We start from the raw sequence: 25,050 nt of genomic DNA, 5'->3' as shown, positions 1-25,050 counted from the left end.
GTACACTTATAACCTGTTTTACCCATATGACCAGTAATAACAATGTAATAACCTGTGTAATAACCAGTGTATTACCATTATAGTAAATGTGCCAGATACTGCATAGTGTTATACATGAATGTGGTTTTGAACCATTTCAGAATATGAGTGTGTTTTCTTAGGATTGGATTCCGGTGCCAGGGAAAGGTTCCCTGACTCTCAATGTCCCTCTTCACCCGAAGAAGAGGAGGTAGTAGTGAGTGCCATGACTGTCTCATACCCTAAACCCTCCACCTCAACCCAGGCAGCATGGGCAGCTCCTGCCCAGACTCTGGATGTTTTTCTGCCCAGACCCTGCCTGGATGAAGAAGAGGTAGTGCCCAGCACCTCTATGAAGGACAACTCTGTGACGACCACCCATGCAGCACGGGCAGCTCCTTCCCAGACCCTGGAAGAAGAGGTGGGAGAAGCTGAGGTGTCCGACGTGAGTGACAGCTCCCTGATGCCCACCAAGGCCCTTGAGAAGATTCCCTCCCTCCTACCAGGCAAGAATCTTATTGAGGAGGACATCCTCATTTGCAGCACTCCCTGGGCCACCGTCATAAGCCCCCAGACCCTGAAGTTTATCCTCCACGGCATCATGTGCCGACTGGAGGCCTCAGAGTCCCCCCAGACAAGGAGGGCCAATGACCCCTTCAGGCTGATGAAGGATCTCTTTCTGGAGGTCCAGCATGCCCTTAAGTATGCTGACATCTCTGTCGTCTTTGGCCTGGAGGAGAGCATCCAATTCATTGGGGAGGATGCGGTGAAGGCCATCGTGAAGACTGCAGCTCAAAGATTGTCCCTGCGTTCGGACTCCAACCGGGCTCAACTGCGTGCCGCACGCTCTGGTGGCGAGGGAGCCATCAGGTGCATGGCGGACACCATCACACAAGTCATAGATGACTATTCCGAGGACTGGAGTTCCGACTGCCATTTTGGAGCCAGGAGGAGCCGTGCTAGTGGGAGGTCACACTCCTCAACGTCCTCAAGGAGTGATATCACCCTCACAGAGGAGCTCCTGGCCCGGAGGGAAACCCTTGAAGAGGACCTAGAGGAGATGGCTGATGACAGCACTGGTTTGGAGAAGACCATTGTAAGCTCAGCCATCTCTGAGAAGTCCCAGGTAATTAGCTACATTTCTGAGAGCACCGAGTCCATCAGCTGTGCCCTCTTAACAGACCTCGAGTACATCACCTCCACACATGTGAGACAGACAAGAACCAGTAGATCGTTTAGTTATTTGGGCTGTTTGATTGTGAGGCATCGACTCAAATCTGTTTCTCTCTCTACTAAGGAGAAGGAGAAGCAGAAGGAGAAGGAAGAGGCTATTAAGGAAGAAGTGAGGAAGTCAGGAAAGAAGAAGCGAGGTAATAACAAGGACCAGAAGAAGAACAAGGTGTCTCCTCTTGGCAATGATAGTAAGTCCTCACTTCTTTTCAGTCAACATGTGCATCTGTCTTCAGCACACTATTGTAATGTAAGGACGGGAGACTATCAGGGTCTTATTCATTAGCCACTAAAGGGAAGAGAACAGACTAAAACAGGGAGGAACTTTCTTGAACTTGCCAATAACAAATGCTTGTTTTTGTTTTCTGTTTCAAAACATTTTGCTACTGTGTGCCTTAATGAACACGACCCTGATTTCATGCCCTGTTCTCTGTCACCTATTCAGGTACTGTGGCTGCAGATGAGCCGAAGAAAAAACAGGCTCTCTTCCCGCGGATCACAGCTGCCCTGGCAAAACTAGTTTGCTTCCCCTGCAAAAAAAGATGCAAAAAGTAACTGTGCAGAGACGAGTTTTGGAAACCCTGATGCCACCTCCCCCAACCCACTTTCTAAAAAAACATCAGAGCCATCAGAAGAGGGAGACAACCCCCGCTACTCACAACCCATTTTATTACCCCCCCCCCCCCCCCCCCCCCCATTTAACTTAATAAACACAACTTGCAGCTATTTTGATCTTCTTTTTTACTTTTTTTTACAGACCCACCTGCATGCTATAGATTCTTAAGGTAAATTTGCTGTGTACTGTCTACAGTATCATTGTTATGAGTATGTTCACTGTGCCAGTCATTATTTTTATTTTTACCTTTATTTAACTAGGCAAGTCAGTTTAGAACAAATTCTTATTTTCAATGATGACCTAGGAACATTGGGTTAACTGCCTTGTTCAGGGGCAGAACGACAGATTTTTTAGGCTACCTGTCGCTATATAGGTATAGGCTAAATGCCCTAACCTAATTGCAATTTACATAATAAGAGTCACATTTTAATAATTCCCGCATTTTATCTTTCTTGAGAGGGAATACATCTCTAATACACTATGCTCAATACCATACAGTAAGCACACCACTGTATGCCGATGACACCTGCAAGCCCCGCCTCCCTGCAGAATAAAGAATAGACATGAGTGGATAATTGCGGTGTCACTACAAAGGATACCTTAATTAAGCCAATTCATTGGCTTTAAACATGTCAATCATGTCTGTGTTGTAATCTGATTGGTGTGTGTGTACCACCTCAAGGCAAAAGGTGTAGAAACTCTGAAGCACTCCATTCTGTTTATGATTTCTATTTATGATTGACGCTGCTGTTTAAAGCTATGTTTATGTCTGCCTTATTTGTATTATTACATAGTTGGGGAGGACAGGGGAGAAAGGGTGGACAGCTCCCTGTCTAGTAGTTGTAGCTGGTTATAGGTCTTCTTGAGGAAGCGCCGACAGACGGACAGATGGGCGAGTTCGCATTTTCTAATAAAACAGCAGCACGAGCGATGGCTTCGGCGTAGCATTTCGTACTGTATTTTTCATAAAGCGGTGAAGTCGACATTGTGAAGGTTTTATTCTGTGCTAGTTTCGTGGTGTCCGTGTGTTGGCATGACATAGCAGCTACGAGCAAGAGCCGATTCGATTATGGGAACATTCAGGTAGGCATTGCTGTTTTATTCATAAATGTATTATTTACTGTTGTTCTTGTTATAATTGCATGTGTCACAGAAACATTTGTTATGCATGTAGATGGATCGAGCGAAGTTTACGTTTATGCTCCAAAACAAAGCACATAGACCCTGTGTATTGTTACATTGAGGAAGCCTTAATCTTCATCAGAGGTTACTCAGCGACAGCGGGGCTGATACTGCTCCATTTCTCTCTTGTCGAATTAATACAGTGGTCTTCATTTGCATATTTCCGGAAAGCGAATAGGCCCCTCAAATGAAAGGGAAGGCAAGCGAAAAAGAAAATAGCCGAAATAGGCTACAACCCCGTTATTTTTCTGTAGGCTACTGTTTTACGCACAGAAGTAAGAGGATACATTGTGGCCTCTTCCCCTGCGCGGCCTCAATTTCATATATCGTTTTACAATCGTTGCAATGTTTGAATGGCCTTCTTCTTGTCACATTGCACGGCAAGACATAGGCTTGAGCTGCCATTTGAATTGGTGACAGTTGCTGAAGCATCATCTGCAGCGCGAGAGCCTGTTGTACAGGTAGCAGCCATATGCATCAGCATATTGGCCTGAAATCCGGGCTAAGTGCCATCACACAAACATAAACTGAAACAGGCATAAACCCACGGAATTACATCCTCAGCCAGTTCTTTGTAGCCTATACAACGCAGGTTATTTGTCCTTCAGATGTATGCGTTTTGCTAGTGAAGGCATGCTACAGCCGTTACAATATTGTAGTCAGAAATGGATGTGCCTTGGGTTGGCTTTACTCAAATATTATGAGGGCGAAAGATCTCAAACATTAGTATGAATTGCAGCTAACATTTTATTATGGAAGGGGTATTATGGCTGACAATAAACAAGTGAAGTATTCTGCCACAGGCGTCTGCATTCAGTCTCTTTTGGGGACTACTATTCAAGGAATAAATTACCTTGCATTTCAGACCAATTATGGTTAATATTATAAACGGTGGAATAGAACAGACTAGAGACATGCACCACCAAGTGCAAGCGCTGGGTAGATTTCACCAGCACAGGGTGTGTTGAGTGAGAAATCAAGTCATTGCTTTTAGCCTTATCTAGGAAATGCACTCACCATACAGAGAGTGAAACACACGGGCTCTCAAGAAAACAATTATCTGATCTTCACACATCCCCATGACCTTGTTTTGAAAAGAAATGCTATACCCGTTTACCACACACACACGCAGATGGGGCATTTGAACATTACAGCTCAGTAAAAGTGACAGTTGGCATTCACACACAGCTGTGTAAACCTCACTTCTTTCTCATCATCCCTGCTACTTGCTGTTGCTACAGCAATCCATGCTGAGGTGAACTGTGAATGAATGGTAAGCTAATAGGCCTTTGTGATGTCAAATTAACAGTCTTTGTGTTTTACACCGGCTTGGCTGTGGCGTGCTTCTGCTGTACAAACTGCTGATTGCCACAATAAGGGCCGTGGTAGTAGGGGGGAGGGATATCATCTACCTGTCCTGATGTCTGTGTCTGTCTGGATTGCTGTCAGGTTCTGTATGTCTGTCTCTGCATCTCTGACAGGTTCTATCTGTTCGTCACACTGACTCTCTCACTGTGGTTGGTTGGCTGTAGCGATCAGCAGAGGCCTGCCCTGTGCTAAAGGTTCCACTCCATTATCCTGCTGTGCTGCTGACGCTGAGATACTGGGAGCAACTCCATGACCTGACATACCAAGCCTAAAACTCCAGTATCCTGCCCTACTGCAGCTACTACAAGCTCCCTTCTAGTCTGTTGTTCCTGTCATTTTGGTAGCACTTTACATTACAGCACGGAATCAAGCGGTAATAGAATGGTAACTAGTTAAAGTTACTCACAAAGCAAAACATTATTTGCCCAGATACAGGATGCTACAGATCAGTATAACTGTATTGTTTCAGAGACATTACATACTAGAGGGGTGATAATACAAAAACAACATGGCAGTGTTTCCCCTAAAATTCTCCAAATGTCTTGGCATGGGGCCCCCATTGATTTTGATATCATGTTTGAGTCACTCAGATACACTATATATACAAAAGTATGTGGACACCACTTCAAATTTGTGGATTCGAACATTTCAGCTGACAGATGTATAAAATCGGGCACACAGTCATGCAATCTCCATAGACAAACGTTGGCAGTAGAATGGCCTTACTGTCAAGTTCAGTGACTTTCAACGTGGCACTATCATAGGATGCCACCTTTCCAACAAGTCTGTTTGTCAAATGTCTGCCCTGCTAGAGCTGCCCTGGTCAACTGTAAGTGCTGTTATTGTGAATTGGAAACGGCTAGGAGCAACAACGGCTCAGCCACAAAGTAGTAGGCCACACAAACACACAGAATGGGACCGTTGAGTGTTGAAGCACGTAGTGCATAAAAATAATCTGTCCTCGGTTGCTACACTTACTACCGAGTTCCCAACTGCCTCTGGAAGCAACGTCAGCATAAGAACTGTTCATCCAGAGCTTCGTGAAAGGGGTTTCCATGGCCGAGCAGCCGCGCACAAGCCTAAGATCACCATGCGCAATGCCAAGCATTGGCCGGAGTAGCGTAAAGCTTGCTGCCATTGGACTCTGGAGCAGTGGAAACGCATTCTCTGGAGTGATGAATCATGCTCCACTAGTTGGCAGACCGAAGGACAAATCTGGGTTTGGCGGATGCCAGGAGTATGCTACCTGCCCCAATGCATAGTGCCAACTAAAGTTTGGAGGAGGAATAATGAATGGTCTGGGGCTGTTTTTCAGGGTTCGGGATAGGCCCCTTAGTTCCAGTGAAGGGAAATCTTAACGCTACAGCATACAATGACATTCTAGATGATTCTGTGCTTCCAACTTTGTGGCAACAGTTTGGGGAAGGACCTTTCCTGTTTCAACATGACAATGCCCCCGTGCACAAAGGGAGTTCCAAACAGAAATGGTTTGTTGAGGTTGGTGTGGAATAACTGGACTGCCCTGCACAGAGCCCTGACCTTAACCCCATCGAACAGCTTTGGAATGAATTGGAACGCCAACTGCGAGCCAGGCCTAATTGCCCAGCATCATTGCCCAACCTCACTAATGCATTTGTGGCTAAATGGAAGCAAGTCCCCGCAGCAATGTTCCAATATCAAGTGGAAAGCCTTCCCAGAAGAGTGGAGGCTGTTATAGCAGCAAAGTGGGGACCAACTCTATATTAATGCTCATGATTTTGTAATGAGATGTTTGACAAGCTTTTGGTCATGTAGTGTAGCATAATAACACAACATAAGACATAGCAAAATGTATACAATTTCAGGAAACTAGCTTTAAAACTGTAAAATGTTTTCTCTTCCCCATGGCAAAATGTCTAGAATTGCGAATAGCAGACAAATTTGCTTTAAAACAGCAACATTTTATCTCTGCTGCCATGGGAGGGCCTCTAAAAATGTTTGTCGGAGAAGGCGCCGTTGGTCACGCCCACTACCACGCCCCCCTATCCATTTCCCCACCTAGTCAGGTGAACAGGGCCTTGCCCTTTATTATGATAAACAAGCCTGGGCAACCATTTCACCAGAGCTGTTGTCTTGGTTGCACTTGTTTTCTAGGATCACTGGTGTCTGGTAATGTACAGGAATGATTCACCTCAGTTCACAGTTCACTCTCTCTGGGAGTATGATTAACGTCACCGCTCTATTGGCCCATTCCACTGTGTGTGGTAAACTATCCAGACCTGTTCTGAAACCCCAGAGGGAGGTTTCATATGGCTTTAAAATAGAGCTGAATGAACACACAATCAACTGGTGACACAATGTCCCGTGGCTATTGTACTAAAGTGGCACAGGTGTGCCAGTAATAGGTCAGATGGTTTCTGTTTGATGCCGCACTAACTATACTGGCCCCAGATCAGTTTGGATCAGTGCCCCAGAAAAGGGGATCTGGTTGGTTCATCTACTGTGGGAAAGTGAGGCTTAAACCAATCCCACGGACATCCCATGTATCGTTTATGTGTGTATTTTCTGTTAATGCCTAGGCAAATGCAAGGGCACCCTGGGTTATGTTGGTGTACAGTGTTTAATCTGTTTGTAATCCGTTTGAGGATGACGCAGCAGTGCTGGTGATCCTTTTAATCTGTATCTTATTGAATCACCTGATCAGGGTCAGATTGGCCTAGCCCCCCTCTGACAAAACACTCACTACCATTGCAGAATAAATTATTAGTCACATCGCATTGCTTTTGAATTCGTTTGGAGGGAGGATGGTGGAAATGTGTATTTTAAAGCCATGTTCCCCTTGGTATTCATGGAAATGTGATTATCAGGAGGGCGCTTATAGCTAAACTAGGAATTCAGGAAGCAATTCTTGTTCTGAATGTGCTTACGTTTAGGGAACTTGGGTAGTCTGAGGGAGCTTCACCGGATGACATGTCATTCTAATTAGCCCAAATGTGTCTGGTCATCATTCAAGCTTACCGTCAAAGCAACTTATTCATTAGATTCATCTAGATTCTAGATAACATCTGCTGTACAGGGCCTTGGACCGATATAATGAATGTATATATAATTCACTTTGTCAAGGAAGGTCATGTGGAGACCAGGCTGTCATTGCCATGACGATTTTGGATGACATGGGGAGGTCAAGCATATTAGAGACAATGGTTAATATGCAGCCATTACAGAATCAGAGGGAATACATCAACAACAGTGACTTCAGAAGAGCACAGGGTTCATAATACTAACCCTAGACACCAGAGTGGGAGAAGAACTGGGCACTACATAGTGGACTACTTTTGACCAGGGCCCATTCCCAGGTAGCACACTATATAGATCACAGGTTGCCATTTTGGATGCTGCCAGTCGCATGCACTTGGATGTTGTGGCGTTGAGGAACAAGCCACGTGTCAGCGGACAGAAGGGAACAAAGCTGTAAATGAGATGTAGCAACAGCGAGGTTAGGGCGTACAGGAGGTAGGACTGGGGGTTTAGCGTGGGGGCTGCCCTTGATGTCAAGCATGGCCTGAGGGGGAGGCACAGGACGTACAAGGAGGGAGAGAGGGGAAGGGATGGGTGGATTAGGGGTTCGGGGGGAGAAATGGGGGATAGAGAGGGTTGGTAGTTGGGGGTACAATAGGTCTGTCTGTTGCTGTGGACAGTGGAAGCGAGGATAGGACGCGCTGAGGCGCACACACAATGCGATAATTGTGCACGTGGATAGAGGTTTACATACAAACTCGTGCATAGGCACAACACAGTGCTCACATTGAAGCTGCCCCATTCATGGCAAGGGTGAAGCTGCTGTTTACACACACACACAACAGGGCTCACATTGAAGCTCCCTCATGTGCTGGGTACAGCCTTTGTTCCCCCAAGGCTATCTCCATCTCCAGTACTCTGCAGTCCCAAGTTCACCATGGTGGTGTCTCAAATTGCACCGTATTCCTTAAATAGTGCAGTACTTTTAACCAGGGCCCATAGGGCTCTGATCAAAAGTAGTGCACTATAGAGGGTGCCATTTGGGAAGCACAACATACCACCTCCAGACACACTAAATGGGAGAACTTCTGCATTCAGCTACAGTCAGTGCCATTTTTTTGTTGTCCTACCGTTACCCTTAGAGAGATTTAATGCACTGATAGCCAGAGCAGCAATTGTCCCACATATTGCTGTAGTCTAGCATGACTCACAGAGTTTGGATTACAGCCTGGCTTCAATGACATTGCTGTATAGCCCCTCTGGTGTACATCCAACTGTAGCTGGACTGGAATGATTCCTGGTGAGATGACACATGGGGATGCCAGTAATTTAGGGGATTTGTTTTCAGAGGGAGACTAGTGTTATATTTTCAGAGATGTTAAGGTTATTTCTTGCATTGGTTTCTTAAAAGGTAACTACAGTTGAAGTCGGAAATGTATATACACCTTAGCCAAATACATTTAAACTCAGTTTTTCACAATTCCTGACATTTAATTCTAGTAAAAATTCCCTGTCTTAGGTCAGTTAGGATCACCACTTTATTTTAAGAATGTGAAATGTCAGAATAATAGTAGAGAGAATTATTTATTTCAGCTTTTATTTCTTTCATCACATTCCCAGTGGGTCAGATGTTTTACATACACTGAATTAGTATTTGGTAGCATTGCCTTTAAATTGTTTAACTTGGGTCACCCAATAAGTTGGGTGAATTTTGGCCCGTTCTTCCTGACAGAGCTGGTGTAACTGAGTCAGATTTGTAGGCCTCCTTGTTCGCATATGCTTTTTCAGTTCTACCCATACATTTTCTAAAGGATTGAGGTCAGGGTTTTGTGATACCTTGACTTTGTTGCCCTTAAGCCATTTTGCCACAACTTTGGAAGTATGCTTGGGGTCATTGTCCATTTGGAAGCCTCATTTGCAACCAAGCTTAAACTTCCTGACTGATGTCTTGAGATGTTGCTCAATATAGCCACATCATTTTCCGTCCTCATGATGCCGTCTATTTTGTGAAGTACACTAGTCCCTCCTGCAGCAAAGCACCCCCACAACATGATGCCGCCACCCCTGCTTCACGGTTGGGATGGTGTTCTTCGGCTAGCAAGCCTCCCATTTTTCCTCCAAACATAACAATGGTCATTATGGCCAAATAGTTCTATTTTTGTTCCTTCAGACCAGAGGACATTTCTCCAAAAAGTACGATCTTTGTCCCCATGTGCAGTTGCAAACCATAGTCTGGCTTTTTTATGCAGCTTTGGAGCAGTGGCTTCTTCCTTGCTGAGCGGCCTTTCAGGTTATGTCGATATAGGACTCGTTTTACTGTGGATATAGATACTTTTGTACCGGTTTCCTCCAGCATATTCACAAGGTCCTTTGCTGTTGTTCTGGGATTGATTTGCACTTTTCGCACCAAAGTACGTTCATCTCTAGGAGACAGAATGAGTCTCCTTCCTGAGAGGTATGACGGCTGCGTGGTCCCATGGTGTTTATACTTGCGTACTATTGTTTGTACAGATGAACGTGGTACCTTCAGGCGTTTGGAAATTGCTCCCAAGGATGTACCAGAATTGTGGAGGTCTACAATTTTTTTTCTGGGGTCTTGGCTGATTTCTTTTGATTTTCCCATGATGTCAAGCAAAGAGGCACTGAGTTTGAAGGTAGGCCTTGAAATACATCCACAGGTACACCTCCAATTGACTCAATGATGTCAATTAGCCTATCAGAAGCTTCTAAAGCCATGACTTAATTTTCTGGAATTTTCCAAGCTGTTTAAAGGCACAGTCAACTTAGTGTATGTAAACATCTGACCCACTGGAATTGTGATTTACGTGAAATAATCTGTCTGTCAACAATTGATGGAAAATGACTTGTGTCATGCACAAAGTAGATGTCCTAACCGACTTGCCAAAACTATAGTTTGTTAACATGAAATTTGTGGAGTGGTTGAAAAATTTGTTTTAATGACTCCAACCTAAGTGAACGTACACTTCCGACTTCAACTGTATATGCATTTCCATCGTCACAGTGAGCAGTCGTGAGAAATATCAAGGGTTAAAGTTCAGTATTTCTAGTGTCATAAGATTAGCTTTGATAAAATGAGGCTACATGTGAACAACTTTTCTCTGTTGCTATTGTTACATTGTTTTGGAGGAACTAGCTACATGTCATTTTGAGGGAGTATTGTGATGGTTTCGGGACGCCCGTTTTCCTGAGCCGCTGCTCTTCTTCTGATGCAATTGGTCTCATGCTAGTTAATGGCTCTTTTGATTGGCCTCTCCCAGCACATGAATGGTGTCCTTGTCCCTCCATCCCTCTGCAGTTTTTTCCCTTCAAACAATCTTTTTTCTCTTCTTCTTTGGGCAGTTTTTCTGTTTTCCTTGTTGTTGTCGTGCTTCAGTAGACGTGTGTATCAGTGTGACTATGGCTGATATTAAAACAGCTAGGGTGTGTGTGAGTTGTAGTCATAGAGCTGTTCAGCATTCCGATGATGGCTAGCCCATTCCCCTCATCTCACTTGCAGATGTGCATAAGCCCTACATTCTGGGATTCCATTTGTCAAATGTATGCTGAATTACCCTCGGCTTGGGGTTAGGCCTCTCTCTCCTCTCCCTCTATGTGGATTGGGGCCACCAGCTCGGCTTACCCAGTAATAGCGCTCCCATACATGATGCAGGCCAGGTCTGTACTTCTGTCCATAGAAACAGAATCACTAGAATGGAAATGTTATGAGGGTGCAGTCAAATTGCCATGACTATGAGGCTGTCAAGGTTTCTTTTTCATTCTAGTAATTCTATTTCTATGGTGCTGCCTGGCTGCCACAGACAGGAGTGGAAACACCATAGAACTAGAATGAGTAGAACATGAAACAACCCAGGCCACCGCCATTTGGCTGCACCCAATGGGATTCTCATTCTAGTAATTCCATTTCTATGGTGCAGCTTGGCTGCCACAGACAGGAGTGCAGAGAGGAACTGCTGAGCAGCGTTGCTACCTTCATGGTTAACATGGTTAAACAAGCTTGATGCCCTCAATCTCACACAAATTATCAATGAACCTACCAGGTACCACCCCAAAGCCGTAAACACGGGCACCCTCATAGATATCATCCTAACCAACTTGCCCTGTAAATACACCTCTGCTGTTTTCAACCAAGATCTCAGCGATCACTGCCTCATTGCCTGCATCTGTAATGGGTCAGCGGTCAAACGACCTCCACTCATCACTGTCAAACGCTCCCTGAAACACTTCAGCGAGCAGGCCTTTCTAATCGACCTGGCCCGGGTATCCTGGAAGGATATTGACCTCATCCAGTCAGTAGAGGATGCCTGGTTATTTTTTTTAAATGCCTTTCTCACCATCTTAAATAAGCATGCCCCATTCAATACATTTAGAACCAGGAACAGATATAGCCCTTGGTTCTCTCCAGACCTGACTGCTCTTAACCAACACAAAAACATCCTATGGCGTTCTGCATTAGTATCGAACAGCCCCCGTGATATGCAACTTTTCAGGGAAGTTGGAAACCAATATACACAGGCAGTTAGAAAAGCCAAGGCTAGCTTTTTCATGCAGAAATTTGCTTCCTGCAACACAAACTCAAAAAAGTTCTGGGACACTGTAAAGTCTATGGAGAATAAGAACACCTCCTCCCAGCTGCCCACTGCACTGAGGATAGGAAACTCTGTCACCACCGATAAATCCACTATAATTGAGAATTTCAGTAAGCATTTTTCTACGGCTGGCCATGCTTTCCACCTGGCTACCCCTACCCCGGTCAACAGCACTGCACCCCCCCACAGCAACTCGCCCAAGCCTTCCCCATTTCTCCTTCTCCCAAATCCAGTCAGCTGATGTTCGGAATGAGCTGCAAAATCTGGACCCCTACAAATCAGCCGGGCTAGACAATCTGGACCCTTTCTTTCTAAAACTATCTGCCAAAATTATTGCAACCCCTATTACTAGCCTGTTCAACCTCTCTCTCGTGTCGTCTGAGATTCCCAAAGATTGGAAAGCAGCTGCGGTCATCCCCCTCTTCAAAGGGGGGGACACTCTTGACCCAAACTGCTTCAGACCTATATCTATCCTACCCTGCCTTTCTAAGGTCTTCGAAAGCCAAGTCAACAAACAGATTACCGACCATTTCGAATCCCACCGCACCTTCTCCGCTATGCAATCTGGTTTCAGAGCTGGTCATGGGTGCACGTCAGCCACGCTCAAGGTCCTAAACGATATCTTAACCGCCAACGATAAGAAACAATACTGTGCAGCCGTATTCATTGACCTGGCCAAGGCTTTTGACTCTGTCAATCACCACATCCTCATCGGCAGACTCGATAGCCTTGGTTTCTCAAATGATTGCCTCGCCTGGTTCACCAACTACTTCTCTGATAGAGTTCAGTGTGTCAAATCAGAGGGCCTTTTGTCCGGGCCTCTGACAGCCACAGGGTTCAATTCTTGGGCCGACTCTCTTCTCTGTATACATCAATGATGTCGCTCTTGCTGCTCGTGAGTCTCTGATCCACCTCTACGCAGACGACACCATTCTGTATACTTCTGGCCCTTTGGACACTGTGTTAACAACCCTCCAGACGAGCTTCAATGCCATACAACTCTCCTTCCGTGGCCTCCAACTGCTCTTAAATACAAGTAAAACTAAATGCATGCTATTCAACCGATCGCCACCTGCACCTGCCCGCCCGTCCAGCATCACTACTCTGGATGGTTTTGACTTAGAATATGTGGACAACTACAAATACCTAGGTGTCTGGTTAGACTGTAAACTCTCCTTCCAGACTCACATCAAACATCTCCAATCCAAAGTTAAATCTAGAATTGGCTCCCTATTTCGCAACAAAGCATCCTTCACTCATGCTGCCAAACATACCCTCGTAAAACTGACCATCCTACCGATCCTCGACTTCGGCGATGTCATTTACAAAATTGCCTCCAATACCCTACTCCATAAATTGGATGCAGTCTATCACAGTGCCATCCGTTTTGTCACCAAAACCCCATATACTACCCACCACTGCGACCTGTACGCTCTCGTTGGCTGGCCCTCGCTTCATACTCGTCGCCAAACCCACTGGCTCCAGGTCATCTACAAGACCCTGCTAGGTAAAGTCCCCCTTATCTCAGCACCCACCTCCAGCAGGTATATCTCTCTGGTCACCCCCAAAACCAATTCCTCCTTTGGCTGCCTCACCTTCCAGTTCTCTGCTGCCAATGACTGGAACGAACTACAAAAATCTCTGAAACTGGAAACACTTATCTCCCTCACTAGCTTTAAGCACCAGCTGTCAGAGCAGCTCACAGATTACTGCACCTGTACATAGCCCATCTATAATTTAGCCCAAACAACTACCGCTTCCCCTACTGTATTTATTTATTTATTTTATTTTGCTCCTTTGCTATCTCTACTTTGCACATTCTTCCACTGCAAATCTACCATTCCAGTGTTTTACTTGCTATATTGTATTTACTTCGCCACCATGACCTTTTTTTGCCTTTACCTCCCTTATCTCACCTCATTTGCTCACATTGTATATAGACTTACTCCATGTGTAACTCTGTGTTGTTGTATGTGTCGAACTGCTTTGCTTTATCTTGGCCAGGTCGCAATTGTAAATGAGAACTTGTTCTCAACTTGCCTACCTGGTGGGAAAAAAAACAAAAAAAAACAGTAGCAGCGGGACCTCTGGTTTATCACTGACCAATGGTTCCCCCCTATTAGTTTTGTGGTTAGTAGCTGCATTGTGCGGTGCACAGTCTGTTCTTGGCTTTACTAGAGGGAGGAGATAGGGTAGTTGACTGAGAGTGTACCAGGCCTTGCCTACCTGGCCTCGCCTCACATAGGCCAGTAGAATGTTGCACATTGTGAATCACAAGCCTGAGTGCGCACACACACACACCACAACAGCATACACAAAACCTTCCTTATCAGAAAATGGGATTTCATGGATTTAACCTCAGCTGAAATTGCCATTATTTATTTCTTTGTCAATGGATTTGCATGAGAAAACAAACAATTAGAAAATATAATACTTCGACGAATGTTGTTTTGTATTTTCATAGCTCTGCAGATTTCTAGTATATCAACATGGCCTATCTTTCTCAACACATTCTTTCTAGTTTGCTAATCTCATAATTAATTATGACTCCAATCCAATCACATTTAATTCAGAGTCTCTTCCTGCTTGCTTTATATTCACAGCATGATGTCATCAAACATTCATGACATCACATTTAATGGTAATCTAGCTAATGTTGATCAATCAGTGAGTGATTTAAATGGTGTCTACAGTATTAAACACTGTGATGATGGTTTCTATGATTGGGAGTTGACTGTGTACTTCTAATTAAGCAATAAGGCCCAAGGGGGTGTGGTGTATATGGCCAATATACCACTGCTAAGGGCTGTTACGCATGACGCAACGCGGAGTGCTAGGACACAGCCCTTATCCATGGTATATTGGCTATATAACAAAACCCCTGAGGTGCCTTATTGCTATTATAAACTGATTACCAACGTAATTGGAGCAGTAAAAATACATGTTTTGTCATACCCATACGGTCTGATATACCACGGCTTTCAGCCAGTCTGTATTCAGGGCTCGAACCACCCAGTTTATAATACAGGATTACATCATGATCCATTAAATCCATACACTTATAATGGGTGCGTCCCAAATGGCATCCTAATTCCTATATAGTGCACTCCTTTGACCAGAGCCCTGGTCAAAAGTAGTGCACTATAGAGAATAGGGTGGCATTTGAGACACAAACCAATCTCTTTATAAAGAAGACTGTAAGTGAATGTTGAGCCACAGTGAGACAATGGCCATTATAGAATGTGATGTCATCATCCATGGTGACTCAGGCCCACACCCTGATAACCACTCCCTTAGCAAGTGGACGGCTATAATATCGTTCACTGTGGATTGACTGTGATCAATTCACTTAGATGGGAATCGAGGGACTGTATGTCAATTATTTTTGTTTGTTGTGTTTGACATAGAAATTGGCTCTGTATGAAAATGTCAAACAATCCAATGATCTTTTCATAGCACTTAACCATTTATCCCAGCAATCAACCAACAGTTGACCTCGTATAAGCATTGACTAACGAGACATAGGACTATGTACAGTGCATTCGGAAAGTATTCAGACCTCGTGACTTTTTCCACATTTTGTTACGCTACAAAATGCAAATTAATTACTTAAAAATCATACAATGTGATTTTCTGGATTTTTGTTTTAGATTCCATCTCTCACAGTTGAAGTGTACCTATGATAAATTACAGACCTCTACATGCTTTGTAAGTAGGAAAACCTGCAAAATCGGCAGTGTGTCAAATACTTGTACAGTGGGGAGAATACATACATACACCTAGGTTGGAGTCAATAAAACTCGTTTTTCAACCACTCCACAAATTTCTTGTCAACAAACTATAGTTTTGGCAAGTCGGTTAGGACATCTACTTTGCATGACACAAGTCATTTTTCCAACCATTGTTTACAGACAGATTATTTCACTTATAATTCACTGTATCACAATTCCAGTGGGTCAGAAGTTTACATACACTAAGTTGACTGTGCCTTTAAACAGCTTGGAAAATTTCAGAAAATGTCATAGCTTTAGAAGCTTCTGATAGGCTAATTGACATCATTTGAGTCATTTGGAGGTGCACCTGTGGATGTATTTCAAGGCCTTCCTTCAAACTCAGTGCCTCTTTGCTTGACATCATGGAAAAATCTAAGGAAATCAGCCAAGACCTCAGCTATTTTTTTTAGACCTCCACAAGTCTTTCATCCTTGGGAGCAATTACCAAATGCCTGAAGGTACCACGTTCATCTGTACAAACAATAGTACGCAAGTATAAACACCATGGGACCACGCAGTCGTCTTACCGCTCAGGCAGGAGACGTGTTCTGTCTCCTAGAGATGAACGTACTTTGGTCCAAAAAGTGCAAATCAATCCCAGAACAACAGCAAAGGACTTTGTGAAGATGCTGGAGGAAACAGTTACAAAAGTATCTATATCCACAGTAAAACAAATCCTATATCGACATAACCTGAAAGGCCGCTCAGCAAGGAAGAAGCCACTGCTCCAAAACCGCCATATAAAAGCCAGACTATGGTTTGCAACTGCACATGGGGACAAAGATTGTACTTTTTGGAGAAATGTCCTCTGGTCTGAAGGAACAAAAATAGAACTGTTTGGCCACAATGACCATAGTTATGTTTGGAGGAAAAGGGGGAGGCTTGCAAGCTGAAGAACACCATCCCAACCGTGAAGCACAGGGGTGGCAGCATCATGTTGTGGGGGTGCCTTGCTGCAGGAGGGACTGGTGTACTTCACACAATAGATGGCATCATGAGGTAGGAAAATGATGTGGATAAATTGAAGCAACATCTCAAGACATCAGTCAGGAAGTTAAAGCTTGGTTGCAAATGGGTCTTCCAAATGGACAATGACCCCAAACATACTTCCAAAGTTGTGGCAAAATGGCTTAAGGACAACAAAGTCAAGGTTTTGGAGTGGCCATCACAAAGCCCTAACCTCAATCCTATAGAAAATTTGTGGGCAGAACTGAAAAAGCGTGTACGAGCAAGGAGGCCTACAAACCTGAGTCAGTTACATCAGCTCTGTCAGGAGGAATGGGCCAAAATTCACCCAACTTATTGTGGGAAGCTTGTGGAAGGCTACCCAAAACGTTTGACCCAAGTTAAACAATTTAAAGGCAATGCTACCAAATACTAATTGAGTTTAAGTAAACTTCTGACTCACTGGGAATGTGACGAATGAAACAAAAGCTGAAATAAATCACTAATATTATTCTGACATTTCACATTCTTAAAATAAAGTGGTGATCCTAACTGACCTAAGCGACTTTTTACTATGAATAAATGTCAGGAATTGTGAAAAACTGAGTTTAAATGCATTTGGCTAAGGTGTATGTAAACTTCCGACTTAAACTGTATGTAAACATCATTATTAGAGCACTGAGGTTGTGGGTGGTGCAGTTGCCATACCAGGCGGTGATATAGCCGGACAGGATGTTCTCAATTGTGCATCTGTAGAAGTTTGAGGGTTTTATGTGACAAGCCAAATTTCTTCAGCCTCCTGAGGTTGAAGAGATGCTGTTGCGCCTTCTTCACCGCACTGTCTGTGGGTGGACCATTTCAGTTTGTCCGTGATGTGTACGCCGAGGAACTTAACTTTCCATCCAACTTGGGAAAGTTGGAGCGTCGCTGCACAGCTATTTTCAGGTCTCTCCATAGATGTTCGATCGGGTTCAAGTCCGGGCAAATCAAGGACATTCAGAGACTTGTCCCGAAGCCACTCTTGCGTTGTCTTGGCTGTGTGCTTAGGGTCGTTGCCCTGTTGGAAGGTGTACCTTCATCCCAGTCTGAGGTCCGGAGCACTCTGGAGCAGGTTTTCATCAAGGATTTCTCTGTACTTTGCTCTGTTAATCTTTCCCTCGATCCTGACTAGTCTCCCAGTCCCTGCCACTGAAAAACATCCCTACACCATGATGCTGCCACCACCATGCTTCACCGTAGGGGTGGTGCTAGGTTTCCTCCAGATGTGGATCTTGGCATTCAGGCCAGAGAATCTTGTTTCTCATCCTTTAGGTGTCTTTTGGAAAGCTCCAAGCGGGCTGTCATGGAAGCAACTCCTCAGTAAAATTCATGTCTTTTTACTCTACCATAAAGGCCTGATTGGTGGAGTGCAATAGAGATAGTTGTCCTCCTGGAAGGTTCTCCCATCTCCACAGAGAAATTGGAGCTCTGTCAGAGTGACCATCGGGTTCTTGGTCACCTCCCTGACCAAGGCATTCTCCCCCAATTGCTCAGTTTTGCCGGGCGGGCAGCTCTAGGAGTCTTGGTGTTTACAAACTTCTTCCTTTTAAGAATGATGGAGGCCACTCTTGGGGACCTTCAATGCTGCAAAAATGTTTTGGTGCCCTTCCCCAGATATGTGCCTCAACACAATCCTGTCTCGGAGCTCTACGGGACCTTATATAGACAGGTGTGTGCCTTTCCAAATCATGTCCAATCAATTAAATATACCACAGGTGGACTCCAATCAAGTTTTAGAAACATCTCAAGGATGTTCAATGGAAACAGGATACACCTGAGCTCAATTTGAGTCTCATCGCAAAGAGTCTGAATAAGTTTGTCACCTACTCATTACAGGGTTTTCTTTATTTTTACTATTTTCTACATTGTAGAATAATAGTTAAGACATCAAAACTATGAAATAACACATGGAATCATGTAGTAACCAAAAAAGTGTTAAGCAAATCAAAGTATATTTGAGATTGTTCAAATCAAAGTCGCCACCCTTTGCCTTGATGACAGCTTTGCATACTCTTGGCATTCTCTCAACCAGCTTCATGAGGTAGTCACCAGGAATGAATGCATTTCAATTAACAGGTGTGCCTTGTTAATTTGTGAAATTTCTTTCCTTACTGTGTTTGAGCCAATCAGTTGTGTTGTGACAAGGTAGGGTGTCCATATTATGGCAAGAACAGCTCAAATAAGCAAAGAGACATTACAGTCCATTGCTTTTTAAGACATGAAGGTCAGTAAATCCTGAAATTGAAGAACTTTGAAAGTTTCAAGTGCAGTTGTAAAAAACTAAAATAGTGAAAATTAAGAAAAACCCCTTGAATGAGTAGGTGTGTACTAACTTTTGACTGGTACTGTATGGTAATAAGGTATTTTTTATTTTTAATAAATTAGCAAAACTTTCTACAAACCTGTTTTTCGCTTTGTCATTATGGGGTATTGTGTGTAGATTGAGATTTTAATTTGATTTAAATCCATTTTAGAATAAGGCTGTAAAGTAACAATATTTGGAAAAAGTCAAGGGGTCTGAATACTTTCCGAATGCCCTGTATGTATACTGAACAAAAATGTAAACGCAGCATGCATTCAAAGATTTTACTGAGTTACAATTCATATAAGGAAATCAGTCAATTTGAAATGAATTCATTAGGCACTAATCTATGGATTTAACATGAATGGGAATGCAGATCTGTGTCTGTTAGTCACAGATACCGTAAAAAAGAAGGTAAGGGCGTGGATCAGAAAACCAGTCAGTATCTGGTGTGACCGCCATTTGCCTCATGCAGCGCGACATCTCCTTCTAATAGAGTTGATCAGGCTGTTGATTGTTTCCTGTGGAACACGCTGTAGTATACGTTGATCGGTGAGTATGCGGGCCATGGAAGAACTGAGATTTTCAGCTTCCAGGAATTGTGTACAGATCCTTGCGACATGGAGCTGTGCATTATCATGCTGAAACATGAGGTGATGGCGGCTGATGAATGGCACAACAATGGGCCTCAGGATCTCGTCACGGTATCTTTGTGCGTTCAAATTGACATTGATCAAATGCAATTGTGTTCGTTGTATGTAGCTAATGCCTGCCCATACCATGCCAATTGCACGCTGCTTCAGAACTTGTGGCATTGTGTTGTGTGACACAACTGCACATTTTAGAGTGGCCTTTTATTGACCCCAGCACGAGGTTCACCTGTGTAATGATTATGCTGTTTAATCAGCCTCTTGATATGCCACACTTGTCAGGTGGATGGCTTATCTTGGCAAAGGAGAAATGTTCACTAACAGGGATGTAATCAAATTTGTTCACAAAATTTAAGAGAAATAAGCTTTTTGTGCATATGGAAAATTTCTGGGATCTTTTATTTCAGCTCATGAAACATGGGACCAACACTTTACATGTTGCATTCATGTTTTTGTTCAGTGTATGTCCTCGTAATTCAAATGTTCTCTAAATTCACAACAGGTTTGAGGAACCCTGATCCGATTGGCTCCGGCACCGCCCTACCAGGTGATCCTACAGCGGGGGAGACGGGTAAGGAGACCCAGCCACAGCCTCCCCTGTCCAACAGTGCGTTGCACTGTGCCCACAACCATGTCCACCCCCAGCGGCAGCCCTGAGAGAGAGGGCTCCACAGGGGGACCCAACCAGCTGGAGTGTCCCCTCTCCTCTCCCCCTGGCATGGACCATTCCATGGGCAGCCCCCTGCTCAGCCCGGACTCATCTTGCCAAGATGCCATGCTCTCAGCCCCCGCCGCCTCCCCCGCTGACTCGGATTGCCTGAGCCCTGACGAGCTAGAGCTGCTGGCCAAGCTGGAGGAGCAGAACAGGTGAGAAAGAGATGGGAACTGGGGTTCACATGTGTTGCACAGTAGCTACAGGTAACTGCCAAAATAAAGGAAACACCAACATAAGTTGTCTTTAATAGGGCGTTGGGCCACCACGAGTGGCCAGAACAGCTTCCATCCACCTTGGCATAGATTCTACAAGTGTCTGGAACTCTGTTGGAGGCATGCGACACCATTCTTCCGCGAGAAATTCCATAGTTTATTGTTTTGTTGATGGTGGTGGAAAAGGCTGTCTCATGGGAGATCCTGGAGCAGTGCCTAAGTGTTCAGTTGGGTTGAGATCTGGTGACTGACACACGCTTTAAACCCCCTATACTCCTTTGAGACTCCTCTTTCAAAGTCACTGAGATCTCTTCTTTTAGACATGGTAGCCAAATTAATGGCCAACTGGGCGTTTTTATACATGGATGCTAAGCATGATGGGATGTTAATTGCTTAATTAACTCAGGAACCACACCTGTGTAGAAGCACCTGCTTTCAATATACTTTGTATGCCTCATTTACTCAAGTGTAATTTATTTAGGCAGTTACCTGTATGTTTCCATTAACTTGTCCAGTGGTTTTGTGTAGACATTTAGAACGTTTGCATAGAAAATAGATGTGACAATTTCCTGCCACGTTGCGTTTCCATTGAACTGTCTTGTGTCGATTTAAAAACATCTGGACTTAATGACATCCCACAAAAAACAACAAAAACTTTTAGCAAAAACGTGTCATATAAAAATGAAGTGGTTGAAATGTTTCCAATATCCATTTAAGGCAAATTGCACATTAATAAATTGGCGGCAGCCTCTATGCCCTCCCATGTATGCCCTCCCATGTATGCCCTCCCACCTATCTGTTTCATGTCTGAGGTAGCTCCCAAAAGCCAGCATGGATAGAATGCAAGCATTTATGAATATTTGCCATATTCTAATAATTCTCCTGTGCCACCTTGTCGCCATGGTGAAACTTGCACTCCTGTAGATCTGAAATAATTGGATCTTGAACTTGCGACCAGAAAAGCAACGCTAAGCAATTCAGGCGTTATTGAAAGTCACTGCAAAGGAACATTCTTTTTTTATAGTAAAATGTTTTATTTGGGAAGTAGTTGACATTTAGAATTAAATGTAGAGTCGATGTGCCCCTCGTAGGTCTACCTTAAAAAATTATTTGGCAATAATTTATTAGATGAACACTGTTTCCATCATTTGTTGCAATAAGGAAAGTTCTACAAAATAAAAATCCACCCCTATTGAACGGATAAAAATGTTGTTGATCTTTAGAACATTTCTCCTATATCGGCCGTTTCCATGACGCATGTCACAAAGATTTTGTTTTTGCAACATTGCTTTTCTCGAGTTAACTTTGTTCAATGGAAACCTACTGTTAGGTTGTGCCTGGTGACTGGTCTCGCATGGCTGCGTTCAAGATCACTTCGCTGTTGTGAGAATGGCGTTTGCAACTGGACAAGTCAGTTAAGAACAAATTCTTATTTACAATGACGGCCTACCCCGACCAAACTCGGACGTCGCTGGGCCAATTGTGCACCGCCCTATGGAACTCCCAATCACGGCCGGATGTGATGCAGCCTGGATTCGAACCAGGTACTGCAGTGACAACTCTTGCACTGAGATGCAGTGTCTTAGACCACTCATAAACAAACAGGTACTGTCCAGCGATTCAACTGCGTTACAGCACATTGCTATGAGGCTTCCAGGTCAGTATGGGGTAGCAGAGGTTAGCCTCTCCCCGCTGTGGGTAGATTCAGAGCAGATGCACTGAGCAGATGTGTCATTGGGCTGGAGGAGCTTCTGGCCAAGGCCTAGCGGGCCGGCTAGGCTAGCTGTGAGACGCTTTGATGCCAGAGCTGGAACATGCACTGTTGAACCTTCCTCTTTTGCCTCTGTGAGCTGGACATTTGCTGTTACTGGCACGGTATTATAACCAATGTGTTCAGTACTCAGGCTGCGTCCCAAATGGCACCCTATTCCCTATGTAGTGCACTACTTTTGACCAGGGTCCAGATGAGCTCTGGTCAAAAGCAGTGCACTATATAGGGAAAAATCTGCCATTTTGGATGCAACCTCAATGTGTCTCTACTATCAGAGTAGCTGCTACGGCCTTGGCACTGATAAGTATCTCAACAATAGGCCCAGTGTTTCACTATCAGAGAGGTGCTCAAGGCTCAGTGTCTTGACGTAGTAGTATTAAAGGTACTGCTGGTTGTTTGTGCCCTCCAGTGTTTTAGATGACATTCTCCCACACGTGATTTTCTACTACATGGGGTAATAATTAAAAACGGTTCAAATAGACAGTCTAATTTAATGCAAAAGAGAATATAACATTAAGCCTGAAAAGCTTAACATCATGGATTAACAATAAAAAGATCAAAACAAGACTAGTGTAATGAAAGCATAAGTGGCTCTTGATTCACTCATATGACCCTTGTCTGACGACCTTTGACCTCTAACCCCTTGATACCCCCTCCTCCTCCCCAGACTTCTGGAGGCGGACTCCAAGTCGATGCGTTCGATGAGCGGCTCGCGGCGGAACAGCGGCTCGTCCCTGGTGTCCAGCTCCTCTGCCTCGTCCAACCTGTCCCACCTGGAGGAGGACACCTGGATCCTGTGGGGACGCATCGTCAACGAGTGGGACGAATGGAGACGCAAGAAGGACAAGCTGCTCAAGGTGAGGGGGGTGGATGGATGAGTTATCGAGAAACTGATAGAGCAAAGGGAAGAGAGGGGAGAAGATGGAGAGAGGACAGGGGGAAAATTGGTGTTGGAGGGCCAGTAGGAGGCACCCTTCCCTCTGGCCTAAAAATAATATCCCAATTTCCCAGGGCAGTGATTGGGGACATTGCCCTGTGTAGGGTGCCGTCTTTCGGATGGGACATTAAATGGGTGTCCTGACTCTGTGGTCACTAAAGATCCTATGGCACTTATTGTAAGAGTAGGGGTGTTAACCCCGGTGTCCTGGCTAAATTCCCAATCTGGCCCTCATACCATCACGGTCACCTAATCATCCCCAGTTTACAATTGGCTCATTCATCCCCCTCCTCTCCCCTGTAACTATTCCCCAGGTCGTTGCTGTAAATGAGAATGTGTTCTCAGTCAACTTACCTGGTAAAATAAGGGTAAAATAAAATTAAAATAGGAAAGCAGACAGAGCCAGGGAGAGAGGAACAGAACAGCAGGAGAGATTAGAGGAGAAAATGGGAGTGAGGACAAATGAGGAGAGAGCACAGATGGAGGGATATGATAAGTGAAGATAAGATATGAGATGACATAGATATTCAGTATAGGCTAGGATGTAGAGTTCTACACTAAGCTGAGAATTAGATTTGTAAAATAAACCTTTCTTTTCACCTCCAGGAGCTGATCCGTAAGGGCATCCCACACCACTTCCGGGCCATCGTGTGGCAGCTGCTTGGTAACGCCACAGACATGCCAGTGAAGAACCAGTACTCTGAGCTGCTCAAGATGTCCTCGCCCTGCGAAAAGCTCATCCGCCGGGACATCGCCCGCACCTACCCCGAGCATGAGTTCTTCAAGGGCCAGGACAGCCTGGGTCAGGAGGTGCTCTTCAACGTCATGAAGGTGAGGATATTTTGACCTTTGACCTTGAACTGCATTATTAGAATGTTGTCTCTTAGGTTTACATGGACAAACATAATGGATTTGATATGATTAGTCATTTTTGTACTAGTGAGATGTGCAGTTGGATGAACAGTTAGAAGCAGTTACATCTGCATTGCTTGCTGTTTGGGGTTTTAGGCTGGGTTTCCGGTTTTAGGGCTTTATAAATAAATGTGATTGATTTGAGTTAAATGTGTATTTAAACTGTATGGGCTGGTTTCCCAGACTCTGATTCAGCCTAGTCCTGGACTAAAAAGCTTAACAAATGTAGAATCTCTAAACTTAATCTGTTTCTGGGAAACCTCCCCAATGAGTATAGGTTTGTTTATATTGATTGATGTCTGTGTGTCCAGGCGTATTCTCTGGTGGACCGGGAGGTGGGCTACTGCCAGGGCAGTGCCTTCATCGTGGGCCTGCTGCTCATGCAGGTAATGTCTCTTCAGCAACCCTCTAGTCTAGACATTCCCCTCTCTTGCTATCGCGCTACGTTGTGCTACATACGGAATTGTCCTGATTCTACCCTTTTTCGTTGCTTATACAGTATGAATAAATTACCTCTGAGCTCCTGATTTTAGTGTGAATGCACACAGTCACACAGCCTGACCCGGTCTCTCCTGTGGCCCTCTAGATGCCAGAGGAGGAGGCGTTCTGTGTGTTTGTGCGTCTGATGCAGGAGTACCGTCTGAGGGAGCTTTTCAAACCAACCATGGCTGAACTAGGTCTCTGTATCTACCAGTTTGAATACCTGCTGCAGGTAAATAAACTTTATCCATCTCCATATGTCACGCTGGCCAATGTAGAAGGTTGTATGTGTCCCA

The 25,050-nt window shown here is 44.4% G+C and overlaps 1 protein-coding gene across 1 annotated transcript in view; it reads left to right on the top strand.

Moving 5' to 3' along the window:
• The first annotated feature begins 2,664 nt into the window (after positions 1 to 2,664).
• Positions 2,665 to 25,050, top strand: part of LOC120027656 (EVI5-like protein) — a 39,175-nt gene continuing 16,789 nt past the window's right edge. The window contains exons 1-6 of the mRNA XM_038972653.1: positions 2,665 to 2,947; positions 20,230 to 20,594; positions 23,093 to 23,282; positions 23,969 to 24,193; positions 24,586 to 24,660; positions 24,861 to 24,986. Of these exons, the coding sequence (XP_038828581.1) occupies positions 20,359 to 20,594; positions 23,093 to 23,282; positions 23,969 to 24,193; positions 24,586 to 24,660; positions 24,861 to 24,986 (852 nt within the window). The 5' untranslated portion in view covers positions 2,665 to 2,947; positions 20,230 to 20,358. The remainder of the gene's footprint in view (positions 2,948 to 20,229; positions 20,595 to 23,092; positions 23,283 to 23,968; positions 24,194 to 24,585; positions 24,661 to 24,860; positions 24,987 to 25,050) is intronic.

Source organism: Salvelinus namaycush, chromosome 2 (assembly GCF_016432855.1).
Source record: "Salvelinus namaycush isolate Seneca chromosome 2, SaNama_1.0, whole genome shotgun sequence".
Classification (NCBI taxonomy): Eukaryota; Metazoa; Chordata; class Actinopteri; order Salmoniformes; family Salmonidae; genus Salvelinus; species Salvelinus namaycush.
Note: the sequence above shows the minus strand (reverse complement) of the source record. Positions and strands in the feature narration are given on the sequence as shown.